General features: G+C 40.4%; 1 protein-coding gene across 1 annotated transcript; it reads right to left on the bottom strand.

Annotated features, from left to right (window-relative positions):
- Positions 1-260: 260 nt before the first annotated feature.
- Positions 261-8788, bottom strand: pcdh8.1 (protocadherin 8, tandem duplication 1). The gene is made up of 4 exons (XM_085136501.1): positions 5283-8788; positions 5079-5149; positions 4666-4799; positions 261-4514 (listed from the first exon to the last, which is right to left on the bottom strand). The coding sequence occupies exons 1-4, from the start codon at positions 7644-7646 to the stop codon at positions 4186-4188; spliced, it is 2898 nt and encodes a 965-aa protein (XP_084992627.1). The 5' UTR covers positions 7647-8788; the 3' UTR covers positions 261-4185.
- Positions 8789-9780: the final 992 nt, after the last annotated feature.

The following is a 9780-nucleotide window of genomic DNA, read 5'->3' as shown; positions in this document are numbered from 1 at the left end:
TGCATTCAGAGCTCCGCGCCTGGGTCCTCCTACCTCACATCCCCACAGTTGGCCAGCATCAACCGTGGCAATAGTGTTTATAGGAATTGAAAAATAACAAAATATTCTGAGTCCTAAAAATATTCTATAGCAGTATTTCATAAGGTAAAGACACAAATATTAAACAATAGAGTCTAGAACTGAAAGAACACCTTGTATTAATTAAGGCTGAGTGCAGGAATGGCAGCAGTGCAACTGAAGGCAGCACACTGTGATCACTTGTTACAGTCTGAGTGTCTGGCATTGGGTACGGAATATTACTGGTTATGATCCAGGCAAGAGACCTAATCCAGAATTTTGTTTTTTTTTTACTTTACTGTGGTCAAACAGAGCAGGAAAGGGGGAGTTGGCTAGCTGAGAATTCTAGGTTAAGATAATTGTTCCACATTTTTGATAAATATACTGCATTTCATTTTCTTTTTGCAGGTTACATAGAAAGTTAGATATGTCATACTCGTATCTGTCCATTCAATAATAACCTGAAGCCAGTAGCCAATCAGTTTAGCCTCGCTCCAAGACGAGAAATTGGAAAACAAGAATAAAACAATCTGCAGTCATCTATGTGAAGAAGTATTTATTGTCCCGGTATCCCACAAATACAGTTATCAGAGAATCTATCAGCTATCGGCTAATGACTTGCCCCTGGGGGTTTGAGGTGTAACCAGCAGCTACGCAAAATAAGGGATAACCTGATATTCAGGTCACCAATGCTGTCCAACGATGGATGCTGAATAAAAAAAGCTATTAAGAAGCTAAACTGTCAGAAATTGATGGCTGATGGTTTCTAGATTTCATTTTAGACCATGGATTTCTCTTTCTCTCTGCACAGACAGTTATTCTGTATGCAAACTCAAAAAAAAAATGACTGTTCTGTATTACTCGGACTACAAAATAACGACAGATGGAAACCAGAAAATGTCTGGTATGAAAAATCTTGTCCCTTGCATACAGAGCCTGCATATTCACATGCAGATATCTGTTTATAGAGATTACAATTACAGTGACCTTTAGCAGTCTGGTTGCCTTGCAACCAAAGAGAAAAGGCTAACTGTTTCTCCCAATTTCAGCTCCTTGTGCTAAGCTAAGAATTGCCAGATGAAGGCCACATGTCAGCATGCATTGGTCAAGCAATAAATCTGTTCTGTTATGTGTTGCCTTGTTAAGCTAAGCTAAGCTAATGAGCTTCTGGATCCCACCGACTGATATAAGTGATATTGATCTTCTTATCTGATCTTCTTCAGCTCTCAGCAAGAAAACAAATCAGTTTTTTTCTTCCCAAAGTGACACACCGTCCTTTAAGATTGTTCATAATCTCAGTGTGGCCTGGATAGTGAGTCATAAAATCAAGGTTTCTGCTGATTAAATTGAATCCATAATCTCAATAATCATAATAACAGTTTTTCATTCACTGTCACAATTACAGGCATTTACTTTACACAGGAGTAAAAAGCCATAGTTTGACATAGGCTTACATGTAAATGATGCAGATGACATCTTAATAGTAAATGAACATAAACAAAAGTTTTGCTTCTAGAAAAAACTGTCAAGTGGAAAACAAATGGTGTTATTTTTTCACACCAGCTTCACAATTCAAAGCATCCAAAAGTCAATACCCACACTTGGCAGTTCAGACAAAGATGAAGATGAGGTGCGAGACGTACAAAACATTGCATTCTGGGATTGGCCTGAAGCACAAAATGACAGTGATTCAAAAAAGGTCCATCTGTACATGCTGGGTACACTGGGGAATTGTGTCTCAAAGTTGAAATGCTAAGAGGCCATAACAGCATAATCACAGTCACATAGTTAGCTATTTGTCAAAAATAAACCACAGGTGCCGAGGCTAGAAATGACATGTGCAGATCTGACTCATTTGTCCGTAGACTACTGATGAGCTGAAAACCAGGTCTAAAACGCTCACTTTCTACTACTATGAGGAGATTTCAAATGCACTGCGAGAGCTGCTGCAGGACATTAATGGGAAATCCATTTGAAAATAAATGAACATGGTGCCTGCTAACAATGGCTTTTTCTGACAGACACGCAATTTATAACAAACTGTGTTTATAAATGTACCTTGTGGCATAAATTGTCAGGTCAGTGCACAACTTATTTGACCTACAAGGAGCATGCAAAGCAATGACGAAGGGAACCATACTGTATTGACTGATAAATGCATTTTCTTTCTGTGTACAATTGGATATCTGTCAGACCAGTACACATCACTGGGGGCACAAATATGACCTTCTTTTTAATCGTTTGCCTTTTGTTTTGCATGGCCTTGAATAACTTAGCAATATTCAAACTGGAGTGACTTTGCAGAATACAAGCATTCAATAAAAAACGGTGGCCATGACAGATTAAATATGGAATAAGGTTTGAACATTGTCCTTTATTCATGAGGCACATTGAGGTGATGTGTGAGAACTCTGTTAGTGCTTTAGGTGTTATGTAAAAGGCATCTAATCCACTCCATTCCAGCTTTTATCACAGCTATCAAAAACTAAAAAAGCAGGTATTTATGCTTATGCAAATGAGCACTGCCCTTAGCCCCCGCTTCCTGCAGATGAACAGAAAACAGAAAAAAAAAGTAATGGCTCAGGCTGTCATCAGATTCCACTGAGAGCTCTTTTTTTCTACAGCTTTTTTTCCACAACTATTTATTTCCTCTTAAGTAATGTCCCTTAAATGGCTGTTATGTAACTTGCCACAGCTTCAACTCTTGTCTCATTTGCCTCCATAAATCAAATTCCTATTTAAATCAACCTTTAAAATAATGAGGACAGAATATTGTGACAAATTTGGACGTGAGCAGATGAAAATCAGCAGGTATTGAATACTGTTTAAAATGCTCATTTCCAACTAACCTTTAAGTAACGCAGCTCAGAAGAAAACTTTGAAAGATGTTTATGAAAAGCAGTATTAAAACTGGCCCGTACTTTTGAAGTTGTTGATGAAAACTCAAGCACTTCCCCATGGACATGGTCCCTTGATTGAGAGATGTATTTAATTGATCTTTTTCCTGCATAATTTAGGTATAGGCTTTCTGGATTCCTGCAGCTGTCCTGGATTTGTACTTGTACTCAGCAAGGATGGGTCTTTCTGGGGAGACAAACAGTAAAAGCATTACAGCTTTGAGATTGAAAATCATGTCAAGGTTGGCTAATTGTAGGCCAGGTTTCTGTATATCTGGCTTTTAAAAATCATCAGTGTTTCATCAATAAACTATTTGGGACCTGAGGCACTTCGCACTGTCACTAAATATTTCTGGTTGAAGTGAGCTGAAAAATAGCAACCAGTGTGGCAAATGTAAGAGTAGCTTGGCAAGAACATGGTTTATCAGTGTCAGAGGACAAGTTGCATGAGAAAACTGTATATTACTTGTATATTTATGTGCTATTTTCTGAATAAATGTACATGAATTTATATTCACGGGCTACGGATTTGTCCCTCACAGCAATGACAGGCAGGAATTTGTCAAGCACCATAATACCTGTTGTTCTGTGTTGTGTACAGTGATGTGAATTATTTCAAAGCGCAAAAGCAGGTGTGACAGCACCCAGCATGAGTTTGTAGGAATAATGGTTCGTACTTTATTTTCCACTTGAGTACCAGTTCTACTCTCTCATTTGCATGCAAGAAACTCAACGGAGCAACCTAGGAGTCTTCAAAGCCAGTCTCTCGGGTAATGCAGCAGCATCAGGTTTTACATCTGATCATATCTGACTGGAGTTTTGATCATGTCGATTCAAACTGCGGGAACAGTTCCATGTGTTTACCAATTCAGGCAGGGGTTTCTGATGGCAAGGGGATACCACTTCATCTTGAAAAGCTAAATTTTGTTCAATTAAAATAGATTCATTGGCAATATTTTATTATGTTCGCTGTGTCACCTCATTTGGAGAAAAAAATCTTGTAATGAATGAGCCTTTTCGGTATTTCAATCACACCTTTATTGGAAAAAGAATGAGCAGTGTGCAGAGTGCAGAGTGCATTAAACTGAATTTCAAAGATGTAAAATTACATTTTAAAAAATGCAGTCATGAAAAAATGTCTTCTATTATAAATATCTATATGTTTTAATGAACTACATGGACAACAGAAAATATTTACACTTTCTATGTACACTTGGAATAACCTTTTTTTTTAAAAGACAGTTGCAACTTCCGAACCTATAGCCACAGTCACAATATTTGGGCTCTGCCTGACTGCACCACGAGCCTCGTGTTGTTGCTGAGGGTAGTAGGAAGGAAGGGTTCTGGTCCTGGAGAAGGTCTGCATGCTGCTCCGGGACTTGGGCTGACTTGTGCCATAACAAGAGTCCTTCCAAGACTTGGGGCAGCCATGAGGATTGTTGAAGACAGGCGCTGGGGAAAAGCCTATTGTGTATGCAGTGTTTCTAGGGGCTCGGAAGCTCTGTGGCTGTATTGCACAGTAGGTGCCTTGGCAATCCTCTGATAAGCCATTAGCTGCACCTGAAATAGAAGCAATACAAATTTTAATAAAATAATAATGGTGAGCATTTATAGATTAAGATTTTACATATATTTTAAAATAATTGATCATTTATATATTTCTGGTGAAGGTTTGCTTTATCTGAACTTAAACACATACAGGAAAACTCACTTTTTAGCCTCGGCTGGAAGGTTCTGAAGTTCTTTCTGACTCCATCGCCACTGATATCAGAGTCACTGTCGTTGAAGTCACTGTCCCCTTTACCACTGTCCTTCACGCTCAGCTGATCAGTGTTGCTCATCCCACTGCAAATGCAATCAACAAATGCAGTATGAGGCACAACTGCATCACATTAGCTTGATTATTGATGACTTTTTTTCTCTGCATACACAGCACGGGACTTTGTTGCCGATCTAACCTCATTTTGCATAGATGCCACAAGCAACTTGTATGTTTTGTGTCTGTGACTGTGTGTGCGTGTGTGTGTGAAGTACTGGTTTTTTTTTTAAGAAACTCTTTTTAGTTTGATTTCACTGTTTGTAAAGCATCAGATCTGAAAAAAGACATTCATTTAGTTGTCTTACCTCACTTGCAAGCAGTATTTGTCACCTTGCCACACAGATGTTGGTTGGAAATGCTTGGAGGGCAGGAACATCTAAGAGAACAAAGTGACAAGAGAGAGCTTAGTTTCCATTTCTGGCACACAGATCAAAGCAGTACCAGGAAACATCCTATAAAAATATGAGGAAAATAAAACAGAAAAACAAGACTAAATGTAGTTTACTCACCTTCGTCTCAGAGTCCCTGCTCCTCTCCTCGTACAGGGAGGAATCATCGAGAGACAAAGAGGTCCTCTCGTGGAAGAAGCCTCCTTGACCTGTGTAAATGTTTGGTTCTGTTGAACTGAGCATGGGCAGGGGCCTGCCATCAAACAGGCTCTGACACACTTCTCTCTTGGCGCCACGGCTTCTCCCCCCACGTCTGAGTTTACATGTCACAGCTACAACCACTATTGCAATCAGCAACAATGCACAACCCCCACCGAGCATAATGATGATAATTAGTGAGCCATCAACGCCGGCGCTTTCTTCATCACTTGACCGCAGCACAATGACAACTTGGTCTTCGGAGGGCTCTGTGTCTGAGACGACAAACCTAATAGTGGCACTGCTAGAGAGCGGGGACCTGGCATTGTCACTCACTGTGATTTTCATTTCCAGCACGTCCCCAATTTCAGCTGTCAGCCATTGTTTTAAACCAATCTCTCCACTGTCTTTGTTCATTGTAAAAAGCTTCAGATCACCTTGCACAATTTGGTATGAGAGTTCTCCATTCACTCCATCATCCTCATCTTCAGCTGTTGCACGAAGAGCAAGATAGCCAGGAGGTGCATTAAAGGGCAAAGGAATCTCAGCAGAGTCATTCACAAGGACAGGGAAGGTGAAATATGGATAGTTGTCATTTTGATCCACAACTCTGACCCTGATTGTTGATGTGCTTGACAGAGCAGGGGAACCTTTGTCTTCTGCTTGGATGACCAGCTCAATCTCCTGAAGCGTCTCATAATCAAAGGACCTTAAAGTATACAAAGACCCTGAGAGTGAATCCACAGAAACATAAGTGGACACTAAAGAGCCGCCTGGTACCTCTGAATTGAGGAGTTTGTATGAGACTTTGGCATTTTTTCCCATATCAGGATCTCGAGCAACAACAGTGGTCACATATGAGCCTGGGATGTTATTTTCCAGGACTGAAACTTCATAAAGTGGCTTACTGAACAGAGGGAAGTTGTCATTCTCATCTGTTACACGGATAGTGTACTGTCTGATAGTTTTGAAAGGTGGGCTTCCCAGGTCTTCTGCAACCACAGTCAGGTTATACTCTGGTATCTTCTCTCTGTCTAAAGTGGCGGTGGTAACGATCATGAACGTGTCTCCATATGCCTGCTGGAGGGTGAAATGCTCGTGCTCGAGCAGACTAACGCGCACGTACCCATTGGAGCCAGAGTCTCTATCCGAGGTGCTGATCAGAGCCACGAAGCTCTCTGCAGCTGCAGCTTCCGTGATATAGGCGACTCCATCACTGCTGGAGGTCATGGGTTTGATGCTGATTTCTGGTGCGTTGTCGTTCACGTCCACGATATCTATCACAACTCTGCAGGTGGAGGGGACAGAGTTCGCGCCTAAATCAGACGCTTTGATGCTCAGCTCATATGACCTCCTCTTCTCAAAATCGACAAGCGCCTTCAGGGTCACGTCACCGGAGTGGGGGTCGAGGTGGAAAAGGCGCGCAGCTTCTAACGACAGCCCGTCGGAGAACGCATACATCACTTCGCCATTTATGCCGTCATCGGGGTCAAACGCGTGCACTCTGAGAACACGGTGGCCCACCGGAGAGTCTTCATTCAGCTCAACTTTCAGAGAGCTGTGCTCAAAAGTCGGGCTGTTGTCGTTAAAGTCCAAGACTTTGATATTCACTGTCATTGACCCGGACTTTGCAGGCAATCCCCCATCATATGCGGTGACTTCAATAGTGTAGGAGTCCTCCACCTCCCTGTCGAGCTGCCTCACCAGCACCAGTTCAGCAAACTTCACCCCATCCTCCCGATCGCGTACTTCAACGGAGAAATGGCTGGAGGAGGAAGTGTTGTAGCTTTGGATGTAGTTGTCTCCCACGTCCTGGTCGAGGGCGATTTGCAGAGGGAATCTAGTGTCCAGTGGCACATTTTCTACTATCTCCAGAGTTGTCTCGTTGAGAGGAAAATTGGGAGAGTGGTCGTTGATGTCTTTCACCTCGATCTCCACGTGAATGAGTTGAAACTTTTCCCTGGATAAGGCCACGATGTCGAAGGTGATGAAGCAACGGGGAGTCCTGGGGCAGAGCTGCTCTCGATCAATTATTTCTGCTACACTCAGAAGTCCGTCGTTCTCTCTCATGTGGATCACAGAAAAGTTACTCTCTTGCATAAAGCGGAATGAAGTGTTAGGGTCATCAGCTGGATCAATCTTTAAATCTTGAGACAAATTACCTATTTCTGTCCCAGGTGCGTCTTCTTCATAGGTGAAATACCTTGTAGTTGTACACTGAGCAGTATTTAAAAATAAAACAAGCGCCACGCACAGCCCAGCTGCTGCAATCTTGCAAACGGTCATATTGAAGGGCTGCTGAATGCTGCACAAAAAAAAGGGTCATAAATCATGCAAGCAATCCACCACTTGTGCTATGTCAGGTCGAATCACAACGGTGTTCAACTCCGACTTTGCTGCGGGACTATAAGCTCCGGTTTATGCAAATAGGCTGCCCAGTCGACCAATGGCCTTCCAGTCCTGCACCAAACGGAACACGTTTGCCACTTCTGTTCACTGTTTGGGGTGCAAATGGTTGATTAAACCGATTGTGGGGCTTTGTGCAGGCTGATAAGGTTGTTTTCTAAATAAATCTACATAGGGCCATTAATTAACTAACTAAATTACTTGGAGGACTGCATATAATAGGACTTCATGCCACCAGAGGAGGTTTAAAATTAACAACTTAGAATAAATGACTGGACGAGTTTGTTGCTTCTCTAAAGGACATTATGCAGAAGCTAGGATGTAAAGACATTAAAGCGCAATGGACGTATGCCAGTGAAATTATACATTGGTGGTAATTACTGAGAAGCAGAAAAAAGGTAACAGGGGCCATGACATAAGAAAGTATTTTGAGCATGATTGGCAGTCTAAGTGCAGTTTTTGCTTTGCGGGGAGTGATGCTTTTAAAATGTGAGGAAGAAAGGTAGTGATGGAAGAAATGTAAGATGTTTGAAGTAGAAAAGCCACAATGCAACAAAAATACTCATTACACAAGGAGGAGCAAATGCATAAAGTAAAAAATAAAAATGTTGCAGAATGATTGCCTGCATGTGTTTTCTTATAAACATTTTATTACAGCAATATTACTGTGGATGTTTTAACAGTGAGGAGCATCTTAATGTTGTGGAGGTGGTACTATTTTGAACAAGTTTATACCTACTGGCTCTTTAATAATGCATTAGTACATACATATGCCCAAGATTATCATATGAGTATAGCTGTCAATTAAATGTGATGCAGGAAAAAAGTTCTACATTTCCCTCTGAACTAAGTAGAAATATAATATAGCGTGAAAATGTAATATATATACAAGCAGCAGAACACAATAGTGAGTTAATGTATTTAGTTATTTCCAGCCTGTCTTTAAAGGCAGGAGAAAATGCAAAATAGGAACTAGGAAAGATCTAATAATGGAGGGTCCCATATCTAATGACATTCATTTATATTCATTTTCACACATATTAAAATTACATAGTGCTCATATTTAGTGTGAATGCTTGTAAAAGCATTCACAGTATTGTTCTTCTACATCTTTATTCTATTTTATTATTATATGTTCCGTACGTTTTTTGTACTCTATCTCCTTCAAAACCGTTCAACTTAAAAAAACCATTCAAACACCATTAGATTCCTCTTCTTTTGGACATGACTGCTTCTATTTTTTTCATTTTTAACATTTATATTTTTAATTTTATTCAACTTTTTTCAACAAAAATTTCCCATGTATTTCAATGGGAGAGTCTTCAAATTTTCATTCAACTTACTCATTTTTCAAGTCTAACTACTTCCACATACATTGACATAGAGCCACCATTCAAACTTTAAAACGAAGCCAAGACATTCAACTATTCAACTTGTATTTATCTTTTCAATATCTGTCATACTTTTTCTTCAGTTCCAGTTTAATTTTCATCCTTTTTTTCAGCCGTTTCAGAGTTTATAATGGGAGTGTATGGGACGGAATGTTGGGGCTAGAGTGAGACAGCTCAACTGCTAGAGTGAGAGGAGCGAAAAAATTAATCTTAAAATCTTTTCTTAAAACTGCTGCTGTGTCCACAGCGTTTGCTCTACAGGTATGATTTTACCCTCAAAATGTAGCCATCGCTGTCCTCTTTCATCCAATGTGTTTATTATAGTAATAGGTGTTATGGTTCTTTCATAAATGTCACCAATGCACAGCCTCCTCCCTCCAACTCTTCCATAGACTCTAATGTTAAAATGGCTAAGAAAGTTCGTTTGAAAATTAGAAGTACAGGCTGTCTTTCCACTGTCACCACGTCCATATAATAAACTCCACAGGCATGAAAACTGAGAATTATGTAGACTAGACATTGCTGGTGCTTACGGTGAAAGAATTTTGTCGATACAACGTGTACTTTTCATTTGGGAAGAATTTGTTTGGGGCTGACTTTTCTGTTCATTTTAAGCAGCAAAA

Source organism: Neolamprologus multifasciatus, chromosome 16, assembly GCF_963576455.1.
Source record: "Neolamprologus multifasciatus chromosome 16, fNeoMul1.2, whole genome shotgun sequence".
Taxonomy (NCBI): Eukaryota; Metazoa; Chordata; class Actinopteri; order Cichliformes; family Cichlidae; genus Neolamprologus; species Neolamprologus multifasciatus.
This window is presented reverse-complemented; position numbering and strand designations above follow the sequence as displayed.

Coding starts and splice junctions, on each gene's coding strand:
- pcdh8.1 (XM_085136501.1), bottom strand. CDS start 7,646: ATGACCGTTTGCAAGATTGCAGCAGCTGGGCTGTGCGTGGCGCTTGTT. Junction 5,150..5,282: donor GCAGGGACTCTGAGACGAAG/GTGAGTAAACTA, acceptor TTGTTCTCTTAG/ATGTTCCTGCCCTCCAAGCA. Junction 4,800..5,078: donor AAATACTGCTTGCAAGTGAG/GTAAGACAACTA, acceptor TTGCATTTGCAG/TGGGATGAGCAACACTGATC.